This window comes from Mauremys reevesii, linkage group 1, assembly GCF_016161935.1.
Source record: "Mauremys reevesii isolate NIE-2019 linkage group 1, ASM1616193v1, whole genome shotgun sequence".
In the NCBI taxonomy this organism is placed as follows: Eukaryota; Metazoa; Chordata; order Testudines; family Geoemydidae; genus Mauremys; species Mauremys reevesii.
The window spans coordinates 264,228,374-264,255,721 of record NC_052623.1 but is presented as its reverse complement, the minus strand read 5'-3'; the positions used below and the strand labels follow the sequence as shown (position 1 = coordinate 264,255,721).

Below are 27,348 nucleotides of genomic sequence, written 5' to 3'. Positions count from 1 at the left end.
TTTGGAAGACTCTTGCTCAACCTAATTCAGCATGTTCTATGAATACTATCCCTCGCCCAAGAGTCTTACAATCTAAAAGAAAGAGCAGACCACAGTGCTCTGGGTAACTTCAAATGACAAAACCTCTGTGTGTGTGTGTGTGCGCGTGCGTGCGCGCCCAGTGATAAAACAGTAAATGTGGGGAAGGAAAATAATTGAAAGGAACCTAGAAACTCATGCTCCAATGCTTAAACCAATCTCTGTTTGTGATTAGGATGAGAATTTTAAGGGGGATAGGGCAGACTATTCCACCTCTACCTTTTGTGGGGGTACTGGTGCTGGCCACTGTCAGACAGGACTTGATGAGATGGACCAATTATCTGATCCTATCTGGTATTTCCTATCGTCTGTGTGTGTTAAGCTGAAGTTGTAAGTGGTATTATACTGACATGGGTTATCATTTGTTAGTCTCTTAGCTAGTCTAGCTTCTATCCCAGTTTATAATATTCCATTAAAAAAAAACCCTACATTAAAAGAATACTATCAAGATTTCCAATTCAAGCACTCAGAATTAGGAAATGCCTGCATTAAAGTTGCCCATATTAACTAAGTTCTGCCCCTTGTTCATATAGATTGGTATCTTTAGTTACTTGGTCAGATACTATTTTTTCCCACATGACCCCTTCTAGAGTGCCTTCTAGTTGAAGATGTCAACATGCTTTACAAGCATTAATGAATTTGCCTTGTAAGGGAAGCAAATATTATTCCCATTTTATGGATAACAAAACTGAGGCACCGAAGTTATTCCAGAGCCTTGTTCTCTAGCAAATCACAGGTCTGCCCAGAAAATGTAACATCATGGTCTCACCCACCTCTCCAAACTGCTACAGAACTTAGAGAAAGAAAAAGCCTTATTATTAATAAGTTATTAGGTTGTCTTACCCATTCCCCTCTTCCTGATCAAGATAATCACCTACTTGGTTAAAATCCTGGAAATAAAAGAGGTAAAGAGATCAAATAAAATCTCCTTTTTATCTTAATCCACCAAGAAAATACCCTAGGAAGACCTTAATCCCCTATCTCCTCAAAAAAACAAAAACTGGTGCTGTACTTTAAGTTTACGAAAGTAAAATACGGAGCTTAAAAAACTAGTCCTTTCCTTAAATTCAGCAGCTTTCTGCAAGGCAATGGCTCTAGCACAGGTACAGCTGCCTCTGAGTTTCCTCACTGCTGTTGGTTTGTGATTTGGCCTTTGGGATTTTAAATTAACACGCTGTCTTTGGTGGTTACTAGAGTTCTGTCTTTCCCTCCCTACCCTATGGATTCCCCAGCTATTCAGAGATGCAAGAGTCCAGACCCTAGCAGCAGGCCCAAGCAGAGCACCTGCTTATCACATCAGACCTTACACTGGCTGCAGCTCTGTTCCCATCTCACTTACCAGGGCTCCCTCTGCTCTTGATCCTCTCAGACAAGGTCAATATTACAAGCACAGCTCTGGAGACCTTTTGCCCATACTGCAGCCCTAAGGGACCACCTACTTATTTCCTCTTCCCTTGGGCTGCTTTTCTTCACTACCCCAATTAAAAGTTATCATTACCACAGCTCTTGTACTTTTCCAGGCAGCGTGACCCTTGACTATCCTTTCTCCTTTCTTCCTGAGCCCCCTGCCTTCCCCCACCCCCATGTGGTTTAACCAGCTTTCAGCCAAAGCCACAAGGCATGCTCTTTGTTATTACTCATTTATTCAAGAGAGTTGTTTACCCAGGAACAGGTCCAAAGGCACGTACAATGAATAGAGAGGCCACGTCAGTCTCATAGAATTCTCTCCATTCTGTCACCTTCTGCATGGAAATTTAAAGCCGGGGACCCAATGACCTCACGGTTCACAAGACCTGGCCTAGAGGCTGTTTTATCCTGTCGACTTAGTCCCCTTTAATCTGAAATGTGCATATCTCCAGGCCTCTGGCACGGAGAGAGGGTATTTATAGCAGTGTCAGAAGAGGAGGCAGGAAGTAGGAAATTGGGATGGGAGCTTGGAAAGGGTATAAAGGGCTAAGCCACACCACCTGCCTGGAATTCATTCCTTGGGGGGAAGGTAAAGTTAAGGAGAAATGTCACAGGAAATGGTTGGTTTAACCCAGATATCTGCTGGCTCTCTAGCCCTCTACCTGCTGTCTTTCAAAACCCCAGTCACTTCCTCTCTTTCAAAGTCAGGTGTAAGTTTTTTTCCCCCCATCCCATGGTTTTCCTGTCCTGCCACAGGCCAGTCTGCTTCTCCCTGCTGTTTTAACCGTTTATACGCTATCACTGAAATCTGCAAAGTAAAGGGAAAACTATGCTAGTTACACCAGACCCAGCAAGTTAGACAAGCCCAAAGATTAAATCTACATCAATGGGGTGGGATTCTTGTTAGTTTCCAAAGCTCATGTCATTCATTGTGCATGGGGGATTGTATTTGATTTCAGAACAGCTGCTCCAGTGCTCATTTATTCAGAATTAACATAGATAATGCCAGCAGCCTCTCCCCAGCAGACAACACTACAACTACATCCAATAGCAGGGAATGAACTGGTAAAGAGAAACAGATGTGCCTGTCCCAGCAGTCAAACCATAGGGCAATGTGTGGGAGTCAGAGTTCAGGTCCTTCACTCCGAGCCAGCAGAACCCTGAGGCACTTGAGGAAAGGAGACACCCTTCTGTCCTATGATACTGTAGGGTTTTTTGGCATGGCCAGAGAAAGGGATGTAACAACATGGTACCTTTGTGCAGTTGCACTTTGTTGTGGTAATTTACACCTGCGCAAAGGGCGTGTAAAATGCTACTTGCGACTGTACAAGGCATTAGAAAATTGGGCTTTTCGGTGGTGGGGAGGAAAGAATAAAAAAGGGAAAATTTGAAAGGAGGGGGCGGGGCACCCTGCTCTCGTTTTTCTCCCCAAAATAATCTGGTTTCAAACTCCTTACTATCTCACTCAAGACAGTTAAGTCCAAATCAGACTGCGAAGAGTTGCAAAGGGATCTCACAAAACTGGGTAACAAAATGGCAGATGAAATTCAATGTTGATAAATGCAAAGTAATGCACATCAGAAAACATAATCCCAACTATATATATCAAATGATAGGATCTAAATTAACTGTTACCACTCAAGAAAGAGATCTTGGAGTCACTGTGGATAGTTCTCTGAAAACATCTGCTCAATGTGCAGCAGCAGTCAAAAAAGCAAACAGAATGTTAGGATCCATTAGAAAAGGGATAGATAGTAAAACAGTAAATATCATAATGCCACTATATAAATCCGTGGTATGCCCACACCTGGAATAACGTGTGCAGATCTGGTTCCCCCACATCTCAAAAAACATATATTCAAATTGGAAAAGGTGCCAAGAAGAGCAACAAACATGATTAAGGGTATGGAACAGCTTCTGTATGAGCAGAGATTAAAAAGACTGGAACTTTTCACCTTGGAAAAGAGATGATGGGGGGATATGATAGAGATCTATAAAATCATGAATGGTGTGGAAAAAGTGAATAGGGAAGTGTTATTTATTCTTCCACATAACACAAGAACCAGGGATCACCCAATAAAATTAATAGGTAGCAGATTTAAAACAAACAAAAGGAAGTTCTTCACACAAAACTCCAACGTTGCAGGAGATGTTGTGAAGGCCAAAAGAACAAGTGGGTTCAAAAAAGAATTAGAGAAGTTCATGGAGGATAGGTCCATCAATGGTTATTAGACAAGATGGTCAAGGATGCAACCTCATGTTCTGGGTGTCCCTAGCCTCTGACTGCTAGAAGCTGGTTGTGGAAGACGGGGGATGGATAACTCAATAATTGCCCTATTCTATTCATTCCCTCTGAAGCATCTGGCATTAGCCACTGTTAGAAGACAGGACACTGGGCTAGATGAACCTTTGGTCTGACCCAGTATGGCCATTCTTATGTTCTTAAGGACTAATAAGAATTAAAGGAGTAATGGGAGACCCCTTCACAGATTGCTTTACAGTGAACTGGTTATTAAAGAAAAGCAATTAACATTATCTAGAATTAACATTTTTGACCAGGATCCACATCCAGGAGCCTGCTGGGCAAGGAGATTTCTACTTGTTGCACTCATTCCAGTATTTCCTGGCTGCAATGTTTTATCCCTTGAATACTTTTAAACGGCATGTTAGTTCTTTCAGTCCAGTGCACCTACCATTCAGTCAGTAGTATTTTCAAACGGGATGATCCAGCTGGAAAAACAAAATTAAGTTCTTTCCCTCCCCCAGCATTTCTTAAAGGATTATTCGGAAGAACTTAATGCTCAAAGAGATGGAAGGATAGCACTGGCTAGAACCCAAATATGATAATAGAGGTAGGCACTGTGCAATCTCGGGCCACACAGAGCCCTGCTACTCCAAGTCCTAAACTGAGAGAGACTGCCAATTATGAAGAGATGTGAGGCAGATACATAGGATCTAGATAGAGATCCAGCCCTCTCTCTTACCCCCAATGGGCATAGCAGGGGCAAAGGGATCAAAATGTGCCTCTGTACAGGCAAGCCTGCCAGCTTACCGCTTAGTCCTTGTCTGCACCAGAGAGATCAATCTGTGGTATAGCAATGAATTGTTTTGCACTGGTCAGCCCACCACCTATTGAGTTCGTCCATATTACCCACCCTGAATCAGTGAAAGATTTGACCTTGCATCCACACTAGGGCTGCCTAGTGGGGTACCAGTTCTGGTGGGGTGGCTGTCTTCTCTCACAGCTGATGAACCTTCTTATGTAGTCCGAACAGGCCTTCTTCAGCAACGTAACTATCCCCAGAAATCCCTCCTGCCACAGTATCCCTCCCCAGAAATCCACTCACAGCCCTGGTCCCCTCTGAAATGCTCCCTACTGCTCCCATTTTGCAGCTCCTAAGCCAGCTGTGGACTGCCTGCTGAGAATATAATCTTTTCGCCCTGTTGTGTTCCCCCCGACAATGCCAAAGATGATTGGTGTTAGAGTTACATGTATGGACTGTGGCAGCATGTTGCATCCACACTGGCACGTAGGCAATAGAGGCTTTTCCCCTTCAACTTACGAGGGTGATTTCAATTGATTATAGCTTCCCTATCACTCAACTGAAGCACTTGTGTCCATAGATGCAAGGTGCATTCCAGTTGCCTGAGGGGCATTATAATTGATTGAGCTCTCTCATGCAGACAAGGCCTTGAAAAAGTAAAATCAAGTCCAATATGCAGTGTGTATTAATCCAGATCTTTGCTGGGTTTAGCTGATAATATTTGCATCAGCTTCTCGGTGCTATTTAATTTTCATTTAACTGTCTGCACACTTTTTCCAAGGGGTGAAGTTGCCCTTTGAAAAAGGTCCTGTGTAAACACCACCAGGAATTTGGATTATTCGTGATCAACATTTATTTTACCAGCACAGAACTCAAGAGACTTCTCTCTCATTTCCAAGTGTCCAGGAATCTCTTCTGGCTGGCAGAAATACTGAATAAATAAAATCATCAGGGTGGTGTAAAACTACTTGCATTTTTATGTTATTAGACACTGTCAGTTAGTGCACTAAATCTTCACTCTGGGAGCTCAAGGGAGCCACTTCACTTTACAGGGAAAGTTAATGGCTTTTAATAACAATTTTAAACACTCTCCAGTGTTTGTGACATTCCTCTTAGAAACCTCAAAACATAAGTGAAATCCATCTCTGATACAAGCTGGCACAACATCACTGACGTGAATGGCACGGCAGCTGCTTACAGCAGTCATTGAGTTGGCCCAACCCTGTTTTTATTGCTTTCATCTCTCCTCCAGAGGACAAACATGTCAACCCCACCTTCTGGACCAAATTCAGACCTGGCATAAGAGGGTAAAATTCCACTTACGTCAATTTTGTTGCACCTGATTTCATGAGATCTGAATTTGTCCCAAGAGTTCCAAGGAGCAGAAGTCACTGTGGCTGCCTTTTACATACTCCCTTTTTTCTGTGCACCAGCAAAATGGATGAAGTCAGCACAGGTCTCAGTAGAGTGGGCCAAATTCTGCTCTCACTTAAACCGGTGTGAATCCAGTTTAACTCTAGGCTATAAATAGAATCTGGCCCACTTTTCTGTTGGCAAGTTAACAGCTGCAGCTGAGTCAGCAGGGGCCACTCTGATGCTTTTTGTGTGCTCCTTAAGTCAGACATTTAAGAACAGCACTTACCTACAGTGCATGAGTCTGGGTCTGTATGTGGCCACAGGTATTGCCAACTTCCCCTCCCCCAAATTTGAGACTGATCATATTATTCTACATGTTGAACTATAGGCCCACTCTTTGTGGCTATTGCTCTGCACCTCAAAATTATGTGGCTATTTCAGTTTTAGAAATAGCTCCCAGATGCTAACGGTGGGACAAATTCATCACTTCCCAGTGGCCATTTTATGCCAACATAAACTGGTCATAAAATAGCTGGATCTGTCCGCTGGGGGATTCTCCTGATTATAAGAGGAGAGCCTGGCAGGAGCGTAGCAGGTGTTGTCAGTCCTACACTGCCCCTTGAGGGAGCTCTGCTGCAGGGGGCATTCGTGGGATGGTGGGTGGGTATGGCCAAGCACTCCTACACCTTAGATATTCCTAAACTGTCCCTCTGGGAACCTCCGCATAAGGAAGACACAAAGCTACCTTCTTTCTCCATCCAGGCCCCTCTGCTGAGTTCAGCATCACCACAGCAATAAATCCAGCCCCAGTGTTTAAGATATAACTCGTATTTTTTACCTAGATATTTTACTGGTAGCCACTCATTTCCAGAGTAGAATATGTTTCTAAACCAGAGCTGGCAAAAGCCAATGAGTCTGCACTGATTTTTTGCATGTGCAAACTATTTGATGAAATGCTCTGTCTACAGATTGGTTGTTTTTGTTCATTAATTGTTTCACCCGCCTTGAATGGGAACTGCAAGCACTTTGATTAATAGATGGAAAAACGGACTAGCTCCATTGAAGGTTTTAGAAGTGCCTTTGAATCCCTCATTGAAATGTACGCTCTTTAGTAACTGCCTAGAGCAATACATCTCTGACTCAGCACAGCTACTTCCTACCACCACAGTACACTTTTTTTAAACTCTCTCAAATGGAAGAGCGCACCAGTGTCAGACAGAGCCAAGCTATATCAAGACTTTATTTCTCTCACTGTTACTAATAAGCCCTGCACTTAAAGTGCAAATCTAAAAATGACCAGTGTCACTCACTCTAACTATACCAGCAAAGCCTAATGAGTAAACAACAGGGGTGGCCAACCTGTGGCTCTGGAGCCACATGCAGCTCCTCAGAAGTTAATATGTGGCTCCTTGTATAGCCACAAACTCCGGGACTGGAGCTACAGATGCCAACTTTCTAATGTGCCGGGGGTGCTCACTGCTCAATCCCTGGCTCTGCCACAAACCCCACCCTCTCCCCTGAACCTGCTGTGCCCTCGCTCCTCCCCCACCCCAAGCCTCCTGCGCGCCCTGAAACAGCTGATCCAGAGGTGCAGGGAGAGACGGGGGAGGTGTTGATCAGTGGGTGGAAAGTGCTGGGAGCTGATGGGGGGCTGCTGACGTATTACTGTGGCTCTTTGGCAATGTATATTGGTAAATTCTGGCTTTGTCTCAGGCTCAGGTTGGCCACCCCTTGAATAGAGAATAAGGAGACCTGCAGCAGGTCCAAGTTTATTCTGCTGCTTTGATCAACTCTGCTGCCAATGCACAGGGAGAGAAAATAGCTTCATGTTTTTATTTTTTTTAATATTGTGGCATATGTACTACAGAGATATATACAGTGACATGTACCACTGCTGGCACACAGGCCACAATCAGCTAGTAGGTGGATTGGTTTAGTGTCATGAGAAGAATCCATTGTAGCTGAACTGGTTAGTTACAAGGTAGCATACAGAGTTTTAGATGAGCTACAATAGGTCTTAAGTTTGAGAACAGCGGTTTCTACTTCACTGATTTCAGCATGAAGGCCTGATTCTCCTGTTACTTACCCCAGGATAAAATTGATCCACTCCACTGACATCAGCAGAGGTACTTCCCATTTACAATATGGCATGGAAGAAGAGAATTGGACCCTGGAGCGATATGCAGCACATACGAGAAAGATGCCTCTTCAGTCTAAGCAGGAACTCGTCATTAAAAGTAAACTTCAACATACTCTCCTGCCGTTAGAGGACTGACATCACACCTCAGAGCTCAGTTGGGTTGCAAGCTGGAAGGCATCATGTGCATGTCCCTGCTTGCTATCTAAAACCAACCTGTGGAAAGGTCTCCTCGCGGGTTTACTGGCCTTTAAGAATTTTTGGAAAACATACTGTTTAAGTTTCATTTAATGACAACACCTCCTCCACAGACTAACAAGGCTTCTTTCCCGAAAGAAACATGCTGGATTGATCTACATCAAAGTACCGTAGTGGGGTGGAAAGGGGAGGGGGAAAAGTACAGTGTGAAACAGACACAAACAACATTTAGGTTTTGTGTGTGTGTGTGTGTGTGTGTGTGTGTGTGTGTGTGTGTGTGTGTGTGTGTGTGTGTGTGTGTGTGTGTGTGTGTGTGTGTGTGTGTGTGTGTGTGTGTGTGTGTGTGTGTGACCTCCACAAGCATCCAAGGCAAATTTCATAGGAGAGAAAAATGGCAAAAGATTTTATGCAGTGCAAAAATAAAGATTTGCTTAAGAATTTTGCTCTCAAGATCATTCCATGATGCCAACAAGAAAGGAGTTAACCTCCCCACCAACTTACTCCATCCACTGTGCATCTTTGTGCATCCCGTCTTCTGATCCTGCATCAGGATCTGCTAGCACGGACTCTTGTACTCATGTGGAGTCTTGTTGACTTCAGGAAGATTCTGCACTCTTGCATGGCTCCACATTATTGGATCCAGGAGCATTACGTAGGAGACTCTTCAAGTCAGGGACTGTCTTTGTGTCTTGCAAAGTATCAAGCACACTAATGGATTTTTTCTTATTAAACAACAATTCCTTTATTTTTTTTGTGCTGCAGAAAACTATTGATGGAAATAGCCAGATTTGCTGAACTTAAAGTACACATACACCCCTATGTTGGTAGATGAAAAAGTTTGCAAAGTGAAAGGCAAGTGTTTTCTCCTAGCACAGCACATTGATGTACATAATTACACTCTTGCCTCCCTATTTTGTTCCCAGAAACAACTGCCAGGTGGAGGGTTCTCAAGAGCAGCTGGGAAATACTGAAAGGAAGAAATTTCTGCTTAAAGTAAGGAACATTGGGACTGTGGGCTAGAACATCTGGCTCTCTGGTGGTGCAGAGGTCTTTGTGGGGTTACTTCCTGCAGGAAATCTGGAGTAAGCATGTGCAGTAGTTACCAGATACTAAGGAAACCCTTCAGAATTGCATTATTGAATGTTCTGCATCACTTCTTGGGGACAATAATTTCCATCACATTTTTGGAACAAAGCCATTTGGAGGAGTGACATATTCCAGGCCAGATTCTACAAAATGCTAAATGCGCTCAACTCCTGCATTATTGGGCTCTAAATAACCAACGCCACAAATACAACAAAAAAGTAGGTCTTTTTTGGTTCTTTCCAAATCTGCAGGAATGCAACATTTAGCAGCCAATCTGAAAAGTTCCTGCTGCTCCTGCAGAAAGAAGAGTACAAACAAGCCCCTTTCATGTCAGCCACATCCAGCTGGAATTGTCACAGCTTTGACAAAAAGAGGACAAAGCGCCTGTGGTCTTTGTTCCCTCCAAAGGCCCAGCAACAAAAATAACTAATAAAAAATTCACATTCTTGGAAAGCAAAGGAGGCAAAGTTTCTTTATCAAACCTTAACAGTTTGCACTGAGTTTGCCACTTGGCCAACCCTAGAGTTATCCACGCTGGCTCTTATATAGGAAGTCACAATTCAGTTAAAAAGAAAGAAAAACCCAAGAGTTAAAGCACCAGTTTGGCTGTGGATCAACCTCAGAGATTCTGCCTTGTCCCTCCCCTAATTTGAGCAACACAACGCAAGCACCCCTCCACTTACTGTGACTCCATTTGTCACTCTGGCACGTCCAGGGGGAGTGCAGAGGCCCCAAGTGACAGCCAGGTCTCCTGGTTAGCAGAACTGTTTTTCAAAAGTACGACTGCGTATAGAGTCTAGGCTTTCTCCCAAAACCACAACCTCTGCTTTGGTATTGGAAGAATCTGTCTGTTTAAAAAACTGACTTCTCACTGAGTTTGCTTCAGCATCTGTTTCTGAAAAGTTGCTTAAAGGGCTGCAGAGATTTCAGGGTTGGAACTCTGCCACAGAGCTGAGCCCAAGGTAATTCAAAATGAAACTTTAGTGCCATATCCCCCATTAGGGCAGGACCGACTAAATGAAAGATAGTCCCCTAAGCCCTACTGTAACAGGGTTCACAACCCACCCCTCTTCCTGGGGCCTGCTTGCTGCCCCAATAAGGCTTGGAGAGGCTTCAGGGTTGTGCAATGCCTGTGTCTTTATTTACCTACAGTTATCCCACCACCAGTGTCTGTCTATTTACAAGCTTTACAGGATTATTGAACCTCTTTTACAGGCAGAGTCAGCCTTCAGCTAAGAGGCCGTCAGTTCCCTCCTTGACTGACTTCTCTCTGGCTGCCCCTCACGTTCTGGCTCCCTCCCAGCCTTTATAGCCCTTGGCTTGTCCGGCTAGCAGGTGTTGCCAATCCTCAGGCCGGCATCAAGCCTTTTCCATCAGCCCCTATCTGCTTCCCCTGATTGGAGCTGACTGGGCAGGGACAAATTAGGTGATTTTGCACCAGCACCCTGCTACACCTACCCACTGAATTCCAACAACAGGCACTTGCATTACATTTCCAAAGCAGAAGCTTTCTGCGCCTTCAGAAGCCACACTGTGCTGGCATGTTTTTGGAAGGTAACAAACACTTGCCAGGTTGTCACCTAGCATGTTAATATCTTGCATTCTTGTTGGAGGGGTTTTAACAGCTCTGTTCTTCCAGCCCTGTCTTGATTCCCAGCCCTTACTGCACTGATTCCTCCCTTTGGAGCCGGTATTTTGTCAGGAGTCTCAAGAGCCGATAAAAACGTGCTGCCAAGTCTCTTTCTTCCCCACAATGTGTTTTATAACCCGGCATGTAGTTTAGTCTGTCTAAACACTGCACTAGTACACTGCCATCAGTTTCCATGGAGACAGTTAACTCCTCAGTGGCCAGAAGTCTGTATATAACTCTTGTTCTTTTGGCTCATGAAAAGAATGGCAATGCTGGCGGAAGACAGCCAGGCAGGGATACTGCTTTAAGGGAGAGTTTGGAGCTTCATAGACCTAGCTCCACTTTTTCAGTCCAATCACAGAAATGACATGTTTCATTAAGATCAGTCCATAGTAACTTCACAATATGGGGGAACTCTCTTTCCCTTTTGCTTCCTCCCCCTTTGTATTATGCACCCCCTTACAAGCCCCAAGAGCACAACCCCTGTTATACTCTCACTTGATATCTCAGACCAAGGCAAGGCAAAAATTATGAGCCGTAACAAATAACAGCAGGGCACTCAAGAATAAAATGAGATCAGCACCTTGACATTGAACTCAGAAATCCACCAATCAGAGAAATCTTGCAAACAATGTGAGCTGTACAGGGCTATTCTGGAAGGGATGCTACACAGGGCTTCACTGCTTGTCCTACTTTTAATGTCTTGTGTTTCTAGAGAAGATGTAAGTTATCAGAAAGTGTAATTAACACGGTGTATTTAATTCCTTAGTCAAAGCATTAAAAGGGAGTAGCAGATGACTGAATTCTCACAGATTTCTGCATATGAAAGGCACATGTGGAAGCTCCAGCAATAGATGCAGGCACATTGGCTTCTCAAATACCATTGTTTTCAGAAAAGGCAAAAATCTCCTTGGCAGCTTCCTCTCAGCTGACACACTTACTGCTAGTGCAAAGTAAAGAAAGTGTCAACAATAAAAATCTTCAAGTGAACTTTCAATAGTATAGCTTCCTAGAAGGATCCTCGGCTATAAAACTCTTCATAATGTTTTCCAGACTATCAGGTCTAAAGCAAATTTTACCTTTCCCAGACCTTTGAACATGTATGTAATGTTTTTCTTGGCTTTCAGAGGCAAATGCCTTATAGAAACTAGACACAAATAACTAGGCATCTCTGCAGGTTTTTATAGAGGAGGGTTATTAAGACAAGAGAGGGAAACTTTTTGTCATCAGGTTCAGCTAATTTAAAATGCTACTGATGAGATTCCATGTTAGTGAATCAAGTCAACATTGCACTGAAAAGTTAGTATATTTTTGCCCCTATTTAATTTATTTTTCATAGAAGCTGCCAAGTTGACTGCTTTGCAGTTTGCTTTCTCAGTCTGTCTACAGAGGAGTCACAGTACTGGTATCCACAATGCAAGCTTCCCCAAACCACTTGTGTATCTCTCAACCCTGAGCTACAGAGACAACCTCTAGGGGCAAGAGTAGGACTTCAGTCACCATGTCTGTTCAACCCTTCCCCTCTCTGCAAAGACTGACACCTAGGCTGACAGCTTGTGCCCATTGTTATGCAAACATCTGTATACTAGGAACTAGACAGAGACCACTCACTCATTTATTATACAGTAGGCCATGGAACAGCATCAAACAGCAACCATATTTGGTCATTTAATACCAACCTGGGCCATATGCAAACCAGGTAACTAGAGCGAGTCTCCATTATCCATTCCCTTGAGCCACCCAGTTATTCCCCCCACCCCTCATTTATGAATACCACTCACATGCCAAAGATTGGAGCAGGAGAACATTAAGAAGGTCCTAATGGAAATGTGGTTTTGCTTTCAAAGTTTTTTTTTTAAATCCTATATATTGTAGTTTTCCTGGCCCCAGTGTCACACTATTTCAACTTATTTTATGTCAGAAAACACACACACACACAAAACCCTGCAAGGATCAGAGCATATTGTGGAAAATCCTTGGGAAACTTGTTACATACCTCCCTAACTTTTGTGAAGGGTTATGACTGTACAGAGCCCATTCCTTCTGTTGCCACTAATTGGTGTGAATTACATCATTCCAAGTTGCCAAGGGCAGTTCCCTAGCTTGTGAGAATTTGTCCTGACTTTTATTGTTGTTAAGTATTATTATTTGCTTGGCAGCAGGTCATGAAGGAAATTTTGGCTGCCCACACCTTCAATTTTGTTTTTGTCTGTGTCAGGAAACCTGTCACTTTTACAATTACTGATTTCTAGAAAGTCTGCAAAGCTTGTTTTTCTTGGAGAGGTGGCAGTCTTGGAAAAGCTGCTGCGCAGAGTTTAAATTTTTAAAACAACTCCCATTCTCCATTGTTCCTTAAGGGGAAAAAATCACTTAAAAATAGAGATACATAAGGCAACTCCAAAAAGCTATATAGGGTCAGGTCATCTTTCACAACTTTTATCCTGCCCCCATTTTAACTTGATTACTTAAAACTGTAATGATAAAGCCTTAATTGTTTTTTGGAAGTGGGGGAGAAAGACAAGGAGGGAGCTGTAATTTGAAAGTAGTTCTCTAGCCCTCCAACTTCTCATAAATGGGTCTGATTAAGCCTAAATATGGTTTTCCATATTTCGTATGCTGGTTACTTTTCAAAGTTTTAGCAAAAGAGTCCCTCCTCCTTCCCAGCCCCCCACAGAGAACTTTCTAGATGTCAGGGAATATAATATCAGTGTGGAAGAAAAGTGCCACCTTCCTCTGCGTGCAATGGGCGGAGGGGGGGGCATTTAAACTTCTCTCCCTTGCAAAGCTCTCTGACATCGCTGCAAGCGGGAAACGTTGCTCGCAAACCGCACGCTCGCCAGACCGTAGCGCTCTCTCTCCCCCCGCAACACGACCATGCATCTGTGGAACCACAAGGTGCATCTCCCTCCGGGGTGGGGGGCGGCATTCGCTCCTCCCCGAGGCTGGGACCGTGGAGGAGGTTAGCAGCGGGCAGAGGTGCCAGGCGCGGGCTAGGGACGGAAGGGGACACTCACCAATGTCGGAGTTGCAGAAAGCATCCTGGGGGTGGATGGGGAGGCAGGTACAAGCCTCCGCCACCAAGTCGCTCAGGCTCCAGCTGCAGAGGAGCACGAGGAGGAAGCTAAGCCACACAGACATGATGCTGGTGCAGCTGCTGGCCCAAAGTTGCTCTCCACTTAGGAGGGGAGGGCTGGCTTGGGGGGGGGGTTCTTTTTTAGGCTTCTCTTTAACCGGTCTTTGAGCCTCTTCTTTTGGCGCTGCCCCCCTCTCAGTGCAGTGGCTGCTGGGAAGCGCGGCTGGGCGGCAGCTTTGCCCGGGCTCCTCCTGCACGCGGAGTTCGAAGCTCTCGGCGCCTTTGCTGCTCTCCTAGGCTGGCGGCTGCAGTTATAGCCTGGAGAGCGCCCTCTCGGGCTCGTGGGGTGCGCCCCCGCCCCGACCAATCGCAGCCCCGCATTACCTCATCTCCCTGGCAAAGGGGGAGAGGCTAGGGACGAGCGGCGGGGGCTGGGGTTGGAGCGAGGGATTCAGTGCCTTATAGGGAATAATGTGGCTGTGGGAGTGTGGTGGGGCTGGGAGAGGGATCACAGCAAAGCGGCTTGTTGCCTGCAGCATGGGCCCCTCTGGAGCAGAGAGAGGGACAGATGGAGGAAAGGGCGTAATAAGGGTTGCTACCTGTTTCAAAGCCCAACCAAAAGTTCCTTGTTCAGGGCAGCCGCTCTGCTTTCCCATCCCGCCGCATGATGCTGGAGGCAGATGCTGTTGCAAACAGGTTGCATTATTCTCGGATCACAGGGCGTGCAAGTAGGAACACAGCGCAGAGCAGATCCCCAGCTGCTGCAAACTGCCATAGCTTCGTCATTACTTCAGTGATGGAGCTATGAGCATTTACTACAAGTTTTGACAATGTGCCTCACTCTCGAACACATATTTCGGTGGCAGAATCCAATATGGGAAGATCAATTCAAAGTGCAGATGTTTTTTTTTTTTTCATCTTTAATTACTTTCCTGGAAAATAGCTCATCTGAGTGGGAGCTAATTTTAAACTGGAGGTTGTAGAATATGAATGCTTTTTTAAAAAGGAAATATATCACAGCAAGAAACTAACATACTAGTGCTTCTTTTTCTTCCTCGGTGTGCAATGGAATGGGGTTGGAAGAAGGAAAGGAGGGCAAGTCCTATTTGGGCTATAAACCAGGATTTGATGTTTGTGTTTTTTAATCCTATCCAAACCCTTCCCCACAAGACTCCCAAGCAGCAAGGGGTGATAAAGAAAATTGTTAAAACTGAGCTGGGGGGAAAAACCCTGTCATATGTACCCAGGCACTCCCAACTCTTAATCTTGCTGTATAGTTTAGCAGTGATGTTTTAGTACAATGTATAGTGAAGTCCTGTTTGGTTTGGTTTCCCTTATCCCTGTTTGGAACTGTACATTTCTCTCAGATGCAGACATGTAACTGTTACAGTAGAGCTGGTCTTTGAGGAAGGAAGATTGCCAGATGCACAATACAGAGGCCTTATTATCCTGCAAAGGGGCTGAGAAGTGATTAATGAAAGTATCAAACCACTGCACTTAATATCAGAGTATTTTCCATGGGGTTTATAAGCCTTAAGCATTTCTAGTTGTACATTATGCCAGTATTAAAGTCCAGAGACCAGCTGTCCTAAGTTTCTAAACAGTAGGCTAAATCTTCAAATGTACAGTTCAGTTACATCTGGGTAAAAGATTGCCCACTGTACCTTGTTTTTAATTGTACAGCCTATAGAAAACAAATTAAGAACTCAGTCCCTTGGAAGGATAGACTTTGTTTTGAGTATTACTATTAGACCACTACAATATGGATGGTTATATTAGAGAGGAAGGATTGTCTAGAGGTTAAGGTAGTGCTAGTTTGGGACTTGGGAGACCTGAGTTCAAGCTGTGCCACCCGTGACCAGTGTGACCACTTAGGGTACGTCTACACTGCAAAAAGAAAAAAGCCACAGCGGTGAGTCTCAGAGTCTGGGTCTACAAATTCAGGCTTGTGCTATGGTGCTAAAAATAGCTGTGTAGATGTTCCAACTCTCTGGAACTCTGACTCTGAGACTCACCCCCCTCTCTGGGTTTCAGAGCCCGAGCTCCAGCCCGTGCAGGAACATATACATGGCTATATTTACCACTGTGGTGTGAGCCCCACAAGCCTGAATCTGTAGACCCAGGCTCTGAGCTTCAGAGCTGGGGGGTGGGAGGGTTGGTTTTTTTTTCCAATGTAAACATACTCTTTCTCTCTGTCTGCCTCAGGTCCTCATCTGTAAAATGAGGATGATAGCAGTTCTCTACCTCATAGGGGAGTTGTGTGGTTAAATACATTAAAAACTGTGTGGTGCTCACACAATGTACATATATAACTATAAGTACATGAGAGTGAGAGACAGTTCTCTGAAGCAGATCACTTTAATGTCTACTGTACATAGTTTTGTGGCCTATCTTTGCAACCTGAGAAACCTCAGGCAAAAATATGTTGGGTATTTGGAATCTGTAGTTGAGTGCATATGAGACAATCTAAATCCCTGGGACTAGACTCTGATTTCAGTTTTACCGGTGTAAATCAGGAATAGCTCCATTGAAATCAGCAGAGATACTCTGGTGTAAACCCATATTAATAAGATCAGAATCTTGCCCTGCACTTTTTTCACTATTGAAAAGTATGGGTCTGAAACTGACATCACCAGCATCATGATACAACTGACCAATCAGCAAACAGCACCACAACACAATATTTGAGAGAGGAAGGATATTCTAAAAATGAGAGCATTTGGCCCACAAACTCCCAAATTTTGATCCCACTGACTCCCTCTGTCACTTTGACCAGGTCATTCTCTGAGTCAGTTTTCTCATCTCTAAAATGGGAATAGTAATGCTTCCCTACCTCACTAAGGTGTTATGAGAGTTAATGAGTTGAAGTTTGTAAAATGCTGTGAAGATGTTACATGCTAAGAGTTTTGTATTATACTCAGACAAAAGACATACTCAGAAGAAACTGAAAGGGGCAGAGGAACAAACCCCTGAGTTCCTTCCCCGTCTGGTTCTGAAATGGGGATCAGCCCAGGAGTTCCTGACATTACAAGAGGCTCCTAAATGCTTGGGGCTCCAAGCAGTCGCTTATATTTTAGATGGGTCCTGACTAGTATTGTTAAAGTTACCAATACAGCTGCTAGTTCATTTTTTCCAGTGTAACCTGGAGAAGTAACCTGCAATTACTTTTCAAGATGAAAAGGGACACAGATTGCTTTCATTTGCCCTGGCTGGTCATCCTCTCCTGACTGTGAGTGTGTGTTCTGGTAGTTATGTACAAAATAAGGCCACTGCCTCGCTCTGCTACCCTTCTTCAATCTGAACCTCCTGGACTCATGTATAAGCAGTTGTTGGACTAATGATAGCTGTATTTGGTCATTTAGGGTACAGCTGAGCTTTTGGCACTGTTTGCCACCAATGCATTCTTTGCCAAAGAGGTGGATTTTCTATTGTGCTGTAAAGGTTTTTCTATATTTCTCCCTGTACTGAATGCTGAACAATAGTAACAATAATACATAGCTCGCATAGGATGCTTTTCAGTTGCAGACCTCAAAGGGCTCGGGAGACCTAGGTTCTAGTTCCAGCTCTGCCACGGGTCTGCTGGGTGACTTTGGGCAAGTCATGGCCCATCTCTGTGCCTCAGTTTCCCCACCAGTAATATTGGAGTAATGATACTGATGAGAAGAGCTGTATAAGAGCTTTCTATTGTTGTTATTATGGGGAAACTGTGGCACAGATTTGCTGAAGGTCATGCAGCAGGGCAGAGCTGGGATTACAACCTAGATCTGGCTCCCCATCTAATGCCCTAGCCTCTGGGCCACAATGTCTTTTGGAGGGAAAACTAAAGGAGGAAAAAACAGTATTCAATTCTTCTTCTTGAAGAAAACGTTAAGCCTTTTGTGACCATTTTCAAAAATATTTTGATCTATTTTATGCTAGGATCCCACAAGCTAAGTATGACTGTGCTAGGTCAATACTTGGTGTGAAAATTCCAAGGATAACCCATGTAACATCTGTAGGTGTTGGTGACTCAGTACATGGCGTCCTTTCTTGCGAGTCAGTCCTGAGTTAATGTCTCAACATTGTGCTAGGGGGCACTGCGCTGCAAGATATAGGTTGGGTTTTGTTTCAGTGTGGAGTGAAGCAGGGATTCAGACCACTTGTGATAACCAAATAATCCATGGTGCTTTTTGCCAGAGTAGGGTGGTTAACCCTTATGTCCTGGTTAAATTCCAGCAACAATAACTACTTTCTGCTTCCATGAGTTCCCACTATGATTTAAATTGGATACGTTACTCTTCTCGTCCCCCTCTTCAAATCCTGTTGCATACTGATGCCAGGCAGGGAATGTCTGAGGTGTTCCATCTGTGGTTGAAGTAGCCCCCGTACACAGGGTGTAAATCACTCTGGGATCCTCCTTCAGGACAAAGGGTGCTATGTAAATGTAAGCTACTACAGTAAAGTAATGGAAGTGGTATTCTCCTCCTTTTTGTCTACCTCTGAAAGTGAAATTTTATGGGGCCTAGGTACTGCAAGAAAACTGCTTCTGAACTGACAAAAACTTCTGAATGTAATTAGTACAAAAAGACGTTTCATGAAACTAGGGGAACTGTGCTGGTTAAAAGTACCAAAATTAAGTGCAAAGCAGTGCCAGAACTGCTCCAGCTAACCAAGGAGCACCCAGGGTCAGACCCACAACTGGCATAAAGGTGAAGAGACCCACTGCAGTCAATAGACTCCTGTCTGCAAGTTAGTCAGCCCGGCCACTTCCATGAATGTTAGGTTAACTTAAAGCACTGTACATCTTTTTTACAAATTCTAACTTCTCCACGGAAAGTCGACTCAGTCCATTAACATGGAGTCATGCCAGTCGCATTTTAAATTGTTAACTACTGGCAAAAATAAGTTTCCCTCCCTTGCTCTAATAAGTCTCCTTGTAGTCAGTGGAGCTGCTCTGATTTACACCAATTTAGCATCTGGCCCTCAGTCATTGAAAACTCCAGATGGTCATTTTTACACCAGGCTGCCTTCATACTGAGGATGGCAGAGAGTAAATACCTTTCTGTCCTGGCTGGTGCCACTTTTGAGTCTGTTAGATTGCAGGGTGTCTCTTGCCCTACTGTCTCATACTGTGCCATGGAATAGGAAACCCCACATGAACAGTCCTAGATTAACAAGAGGAATTCTGTTGTTATATGTTTCTTTATCAAGGATCTGGTCCTCTGTATTTTTATAAGCTGTTCTTTGGGAAGACACTTTTGTTCAGTATTGTTTGTGCATGTTAGCTATGATTTATTTGTATGAAGAAAGGTTGAGAAAAATGCCTCTATTAATTGCTTTCTTATGCCAGTGAACTTTATATGTTACGCTTAATCACTAAATAGTTGCTTTGTGGGTTTTTTAAAAGCTACATCTTTGGTCCCTCGCCCTCTCTTTACAAATTTTATTTGATCTAATTCTCTGAGGTTATAAAGGAATCATGCCACCTTCCTGTCTGCAAGTCAAATGCAGGTGAGACTACACCCCCATTCCCGAACTTCAGATTACAGATAAACTATAGCACAATAATCACCTCAAATATTTTTATAGCACATTTAATTCCAAGGGATCCTAAAGTGCTTAACAGATTGTGTGTATGGGGAACACCCATTCTGGTGTGGAACACAGCTGCCATATGGCACCAGCAACATTACACAAAAGGGATTTTAGGATAAGAAATCAACCTCTTAGTAGTTAGGGGATCCTCAAATCAGACTGGTTTCAGAGTCTACTTCCTGGACACTACAGTACTAATAAATGATGGCCACATAAACACCACCCTATACCGGAAACCTACTGACCGCTATACTTACCTATATGCCTCCAGCTTTCATCCAGACCACACCACTCGATCCATTGTCTACAGCCAAGCTCTACATTACAATCACATTTGCTCCAACCCCTCAGACAGAGACAAACACCTACAAGATCTCTATCAAGCATTCTTGCAACTACAATACCCACCTGCTGAAGTGAAGAAACAGATTGACAGAGCCAGACGAGTACCCAGAAGTCACCTACTACAGGACAGGCCCAACAAAGAAAGTAACAGAACGCAACTAGCCATCACATTCAGCCCCCAACTAAAACCTCTCCAGCGCATCATCAAGGATCTACAACCTATCCTGAAGGACGATCCATCACTCTCACAGACAACCCTCAAACCTGAAGCAAATACTCACCAGCAACCACACACCACACAAGAAAAACACTAACCCAGGAACCTATCCTGGCAACAAAGCCCATTGCCAACTCTGTCCACTTTCAGTGGATACCATCATAGGACCTAATCACATCAGCCACGCCATGAGGGGCTTATTCACCTGCACATCTACCAGTGTGATATATGCCATCATGTGCCAGCAATGCCCCTCTGCCATGTACATTGGCCAAACTGGACAGTCTCTACGTAAAAAAATAAATGGACACAAATCAGATGTCAAGAATTATTCAAAAACCAGTTGGAGAACACTTCAGCCTCCCTGGCCACTCGATTACAGACCTAAAAGTCTCAATATTACAACAAAAAAACTTCAAAAACAGACTCCAATGAGAGACTGCTGAATTGGAATTAATTTGCAAATTGGACACCATCAAACTAGGCTTGAATAAAGAGTGGGAGTGGATGAGCCATTACACAAAGTAAAACTATTTCCCCATGCTTATTCCCGCTCCCCCCCCCCCCCCAGTTCTTTACATCTCCTTGTCAATTGCTGGAAATGGGCCATTTTCATTACCACTACAAACCGTTCTTTTTCTCTCCTACTGTTAATAGCTCACCTTAACTGATCACTCTCCTTATAGTGTGTATGGTAACACCCATTGTTTCATGTTCTCTGTATATATAGATATATCTTCCTATATCTTCCTACTGTATTTTCCACTACATGTATCCGATGAAGTGGGCTGTAGCCCACGAAAACTTATGTTCAAATAAATTTGTTAGTCTCTAAGGTGCCACAAGTACTCCTGTTCAAATCAGACTGACTGTTATTTTCCTCTGTCACAGGTGGACATTAAAGAATAAAATGTTTTATTACCAGCCTATAAAGCTGAAACAGGGGGCTAGATCCTGAATGGTGCTAATCATTCTGGCCCTGATACAGCAAAGCACTTAAGCACATACTTAAATCCCACTGAAGACAAAGGGACTGCTTGCATGCGTAGAGTTAAGCAAGTGCTCAAGTGCATGGCTGGATCAGTCAAAGCCAAAGGGCTCAGCCTCTTGAAGGATCGTTGAGCCCTCTAAGTTGGGGATGGAGGTTGTGATTAGGTGCTCCGACAAAGCTCTGTGTGTGTGCATGTGTGTATGGGTGTTTGTGTTTCTAGCCAACATCACTGGAACCTTACTTTTGCAAGCAATGACTTTACTTCATTTTTGTTTAAAATAAGGATTTCCACATCTCTTTGCTTTGCTTTCATACTAGTGAGGCCATTTCCAAATGGAAGTATTTCAAAAACTGAACTCTAAACTGCATCAATTGTTTTAAATGACTGAACAAAGAGACTTCAAATAGATGAAGTGCTTCAAATGCTAAAAAGAACTGGAGTTCCCAGAGCTTTGGAGCCTGGCACTGAGCAAGGGAGAGAGTGAGAGCGACTGAAAAACACTTTTCTGTTATTTCTTTGTATGAACTGGTTTCGGGCTTATGCAATGCACAGTAATTAAAATGACTGGAATGCTTCACATTTTTCAGGGAGCTTTAAAGCAGCTTGGTGGTATTATGGCCACACACCAGTTGAGTTTGGGCTCATGACTGCAATTGAGTCTGGAAGTGTCTATCAGCATATCCTGAAGGAGATACTGGCTGTCTGTGATGGTGGGGAGAAAGGAGTGTGTATGCTGACTGGTGAGCAGCAATAGCAGCTGCTCTCTGGGGATCAGCTGTGTCAGGGTTCCTTCCCCACTCTGAACTCTGGGGTACAGATGTGGGGACCTGCATGAAAGACCCTCTAAGCTTATTTTTACCAGCTTAGGTTAAAAACTTTTCCAAGGCACAAATTCCACCTCGTCTTTAAACAGTATGCTGCCACCACCAAGTAATTTAGACAAAGAATCAGGGAAAGGACCACTTGGAGGCATATTCCCCCAAGCCCTACACCCCCTTTCCTAGGGAAGGCTTGAGAGTAATATCCACACCAATTGGTATAGGTGAACACAGACCCAAACCCTTGGATCTTAAGAACAATGAAAAATCAATCAGGTTCTTAAAAGAAGAATTTATTTAAAGATAAAAGAATCACCTCTGTAAAATCAGGATGGAAGATAACTTTACAGGGTAACAAAAGATGCAAAACACAGAGGATTTTCCTCTAGCAAAACTTTAAAGTTACCAAAAAAAACCCAAACAGGAATAAACCTTCCTCTTAGCACAGGGAAAATTCACAAGCTAAAACAAAAGATACTCTAATGTATTTCCTTGCTATTACTTACTATTTCTGTAATATTAGATGTATCATTTCAGTGGGAGCTGGATTACTTGCTTGGTCTCTCCCTTTGTCTCTGGAGAGAACACCCACACAGCACAAAACAAAGCCGCCTTCCTAACCCACCCCGATTTGAAAGTATCTTCTTTCCCCACTGGTCCTTCTGGTCAGGTCCAACCAGGTTATCTGAGCTTCTTAACCCTTTACAGGTAAGGAGGGATTTTATGCTACCCTTAGCTGTATGTTTATGACAAGCTGTATGGGGCATCTCGTAGGTGAAAGGTTTTGTGGCTAGCTATCACTTGGGGGAAACTGAAAGTCCTGATACTGTGTGCTCATTAAAGAGCTCATTGCTTGCTTTCACAAAAGCAGGGGTATTAGCCTGGGTGTCCTGCCCAAATTCAAGTTTGGGTAATTACATTCATACTCCCTGACTCCCTGCTGAAATACGTTACCCTCCTTTACTTGTGCCCTGTTCAGCCATTGCACCTTCCCATCCCAGAAGTGCTGCACTTCAGTGGTGTCTGCAGTGGTAGCTGGATATATTTACTTAGGTCCCAATACAGCATTTGGAGTTCATCAGGCAGAGAGCCTGGCAACAATTCTGTAGCCTGGCCAAGCATCTGACTCACCACATGCTAGTCGCACCCTGAGGGGGCTCGCTCCCCTTGGCAGTGGCAGCAGAGATGTTCTGCAGCTACTCGGTCCAGCCCCCTTTGCAGACTCTAGGATTGCACTCTCTTCACTGACTCTGTTTACCAACGAGAGTCAGGGGAGTGTTATGGCAGGTCGAGGCGCTGCCTCACTCAACCTCCCTGCATGGGAAGACTGACAGGGAGCTCAGCCTGAGAAACAGGGAGAGAGGGCTGAGTCAGAACTGTCATCTGGGAACAGCAGCTGATTGGCCTGAAGACTTTTCCCCTTCTGTGAGCAATGGAGCAGGAGGGTAGCACAGGTCTTCTCCTGTCTCGCCCCGCTACCTAGTATTTTGACGGCTTTGACTGAGCGTGGCCCACCATCACCAGTCCCCTCACTCCCTTCCCCATAGGTCACTCTGCACAGCCCCGTGGCCTCCACAATCCTTGTATGAGGGTTGAGGAGGGAGAGCGCATCAGAAGGAAGAACCAGTGCAGGGGACAATCACTTTGTTTCCCCTCCTGCACTGGCCTGACCATCTTGAAGATCAGGCAGGCCAGCATATACCTCTGCTAGAGTAATGAACCTGTCAGCCCCTGGAACTTGGCCCATTGTAAAGACCTTTGGGATCCTTGGAGATGAAAAGCAATTTCTAAATGTTCAAATTATTACAATTATCAAAGGCAGAAAGTGAAGGAACATCAAGAGATGTAGACCGCTGAAGGTGCTGCTTGTTTCATTTCAAGTGACATGGGAGCTGGTGAAAGTTGTCACACTGAAGGCACTAGAGACAAACATCCTCTCTTTAGCCATTGAACAGGTACAGTATGGACAGCAGCAGGATGAGCTTCCCCACACTGTCCCACCAATGAACCTCTTCCGTGCTTTGCAGAAACCTGTAGGAGTGAGAAAGTGTCTTAGCCTGTGTGGCCCACCTGGTTTGCTGAAACTGCTAACTAGGGTACTGTTGTGATCGTGTTACTTTATGATGTGGCCACTTGTCCGCTAATGAGCTGACTGACTGATTTTGCACAGGCCACCAAACAGATGTCAAAGAAACGTGGGGTTTAAAAATCTAAAGACAGTTCTGGTGTGTACAAACCACAGTTGAGTTTGTTGATGTTGTTTTTAAAATCCAAACTGGGTTTTCATTCAAAAGCCAGCCATAAGCCTCAGCAACAGAAGAACACTCTCCCCCTGCAACGATCCAGAGTCCCATCTGTTGGGATTCCCTCTGAGACCTCTTTCCACTCAGCTTCCCAAGAACTCACTTTGACTCCAGGTTTCATCACTCTAGTATCTTTATATTGCATACAGCAAAGCTACATTGAGTTTATAGACTCGTAGTAGACTTTAAGGTCAGAAGGGATCATAGTGATCATCTAGTCTGACCTTCTGAGCCTTGCAGGCTACAGAACCTTGCCCACTACTGAAATAAACCCCTAACCTCTGGCTGAGTTACTGAAGTCATCAAATCATGGTTTAAAGACTTCAATTTACAGAGAATCCACCATTTACACTTGATTAAACCTGCAAGTGACCTGTGCCCCATGCTGCAGAGGAAGGCGAAAACCCCCCAAGGTCTCTGTCAATCTGCCCCGGGGAAAATTCCTTCCTGACCCTAAATATGGTGATCAGTTAGACCCTGAGCATGTAGGCAAGACCCTCCAGACAGATACCTGGGAAAGAATTCTCTGTAGTAACTCAGAGTCCTATCCCTCTAATGCTCCGTTGAGTTGATCAGATTCAAGTGTAGGGAGTGTACATAGGGCGTATTACACATCCAAAGTTACATAGAAAACCTCTTCCTTTATATACCTTTATATATTACATTGTATTTACTACACATTGTATCATACATTTTGAAACTGACTTGGTTACTTTGTAGGAACCAATCCCTGTACAGAATGCTCTGTCCATGCACTGTTTGTGCATAATCGGACCTCTATCTTATCTTACATTTAGGCTTGTTTACTAGCATGTTTCCGCTGATCTTAACTAGCCATTCTGATTCCAATATACTGCTTGTTATGACAACATAACCTTCCACTCACCTTCCCAATCATACCCACTAAAAATAAGGCAAGTTTCTTACGTCAAGCCAGGCCTATGCTGCCCAGCAGAGTTTGGGAGATTTTCGGCATTGCTCTTATGAAGATTTCAAGGCAAAAGGTCTTATCTGGAGCAAAAGACAGAACTTCCGTTTCCTCACTGTTCTGGAATTTTGGTCCATAAATCTTTGAATGCCGTATGAGACAGAAGAAGAGGGAATGGTAGATATACAACCTAGAATAAGGATTGTGTCACTTGTTTATTTCCTTGCTCTTCATGTATTAAGAATAATAAATTCATCAAAAGAAAATGGAAAACCTTTCCCAGGTCTGCATGTTAAGTTCCACACCTACTGTCTTAATGTCATAAGTGAAAAAGTTGGTGCTAGATTTAGCACAGATGTGTGAAAATAGTGTTCTTTTACAGCTGAAGAAAGAGCAAAAAATAGTCTCACGTCTCATTTACTTTCATCAGAGGTACAGAGATATCTATTAGCTGTGATTCCCTATGTATTGTTGAAGGAAGTTTCATCAAAGGATGCAAAGGCATTGAAAGAAGTCACAGTGAAATTACAGTTAATTTATCAAGTGCCTGTGGTTTCCATTTCATGGCAGGTGATAATAAATACTGCGCCAAGAGAGTTAATATGTAACTAGAGTATTGTAATAAATACAACATTTCTCCAGGTGGAACCATGGAAGAGAAATGTGGCAAAGCTGTTTTCCTTTGCATTGAATGAAAGTATCTTTAACAGATGCTGCAGGAATAGGTCTGTGAGTCCATACTTTACAATCAGGACCCTAAAAACACAGCCTCTTCTATTATCAGAGTTCAGCTCCCTTGTTTTACTCTTAACATCTATGCTACCAAATCTCTTCCAGGGCAGTTCCTTGAAATTAGATTTTAATTTAAATTTAAGCATAAATTTTTCTGTGCCGGATAGTGTCTTTCTGTGTGATTGCACAGCACCGAGACAGGGGGGCCCACATCCTAACTAGTCTTTAGGTGCTACCCCAACATAAATAATAATTATAATTATTAATAATAGTAGTTATTGGCATGTCCCTTGATCCCCAGGCTCACAGCAGCCAACAGTTCTGTGAGCTCAAGCTCAGGGCACAGCAGTTTGTGGAGCACGGTTTTGGAGAGACATGCAAGAGGGCAGTGACAGAGCCACAGCAGTGAAGGAAGCCAGTTACACAGAGAGAGCCTAAGGCACAGATGACCGGCAAGCACATATTTAGCAGCTGCAGCTGTTCCAGCCAGGCTATGGGAAGACCTGCAGCTGCATGTTGGCCAGGAGGAGGGAGAGAGGGGAAGATGAAGATATTAGCATAGGGTGAGGAAGCAGGAAAGAGGAGAGTGAGCTGAAGAGGAAGAGCTACAGATCTGGTCAAAAAGAGCCAGCTCTGTGAAAAGAAAGTTTTGTTCTGCAGTGGGAGTCTTGGAGCTGGTCCCTTTGAGCAGCACATCAAAACGAAAAAGGGTTCTGAAGACAGAATGGTGCAGAACATGTTAGGTTCTAACAATTCTTGTCGAATGATTGCAGCCCCAGCCTCAGAACTCTGGCACAGTACTAAAATCACAAATCTGACTCTCATGTGCTCCCCTTCCCAAACCTGTGTAATTTTGTCACTGACTTGTAGCTGTTATATGGGATAACATCCACATTCTACTCTTCCCATCTCCCTGACTGTGATTTTGTGTAGTGGTTAACACAGATTGAAACAGGAGAGGGAACTCTTGCTGCACCAGCCTGGGAAAAAGGGGTGGCTCTCCCTAGACTTTTAATGGGATGGGTGGAGAAAGAGAGCTATGAGCCACCTTGCTTTAATCTGTGATTTTATGGCAAAAGTTAGGAGCAAGGCCCTGAAAGCTTCTGTCATGTTGGGGAGGAATCAATAGCATAACCCATATGCTGACTCAGAGAAAGGTGGGGAGACTTTATACAACTCCAAGTCACCAAAAAAGAAGGGTCCAAACAATATCTGTAGCTTCCAATAGAGAAGTAGCTTTCCAGCAGCCTTTCCCCGTCTTCTGACAGTACAAAAATCATCTGTACAAACTGAAGCCAAGTGGTTCTAGGACAGGGGCAGGCAAACTTTTTGGCCTGAGGGCCACATCGGGTTTCTGAAATTGTATGGAGGGCTGGTTAGGGGAGGCTGTGGCTCCCCAAACAGCCAGGTGTGTCCCAGCCCCTGCCCCA

General features: G+C 44.0%; 2 protein-coding genes across 12 annotated transcripts in view; one reads left to right on the top strand and one right to left on the bottom strand.

Moving 5' to 3' along the window:
* The window catches only part of TIMP3 (TIMP metallopeptidase inhibitor 3), a 49,913-nt gene extending 35,599 nt beyond the window's left edge, over positions 1 to 14,314 (bottom strand). The window contains exon 1 of the mRNA XM_039486256.1: positions 13,951 to 14,314. Within this exon, the coding sequence (XP_039342190.1) occupies positions 13,951 to 14,074 (124 nt within the window). The 5' untranslated portion in view covers positions 14,075 to 14,314. The remainder of the gene's footprint in view (positions 1 to 13,950) is intronic.
* Positions 1 to 27,348, top strand: part of SYN3 (synapsin III) — a 365,180-nt gene that overhangs the window by 240,214 nt on the left and 97,618 nt on the right. The window lies entirely within an intron of this gene.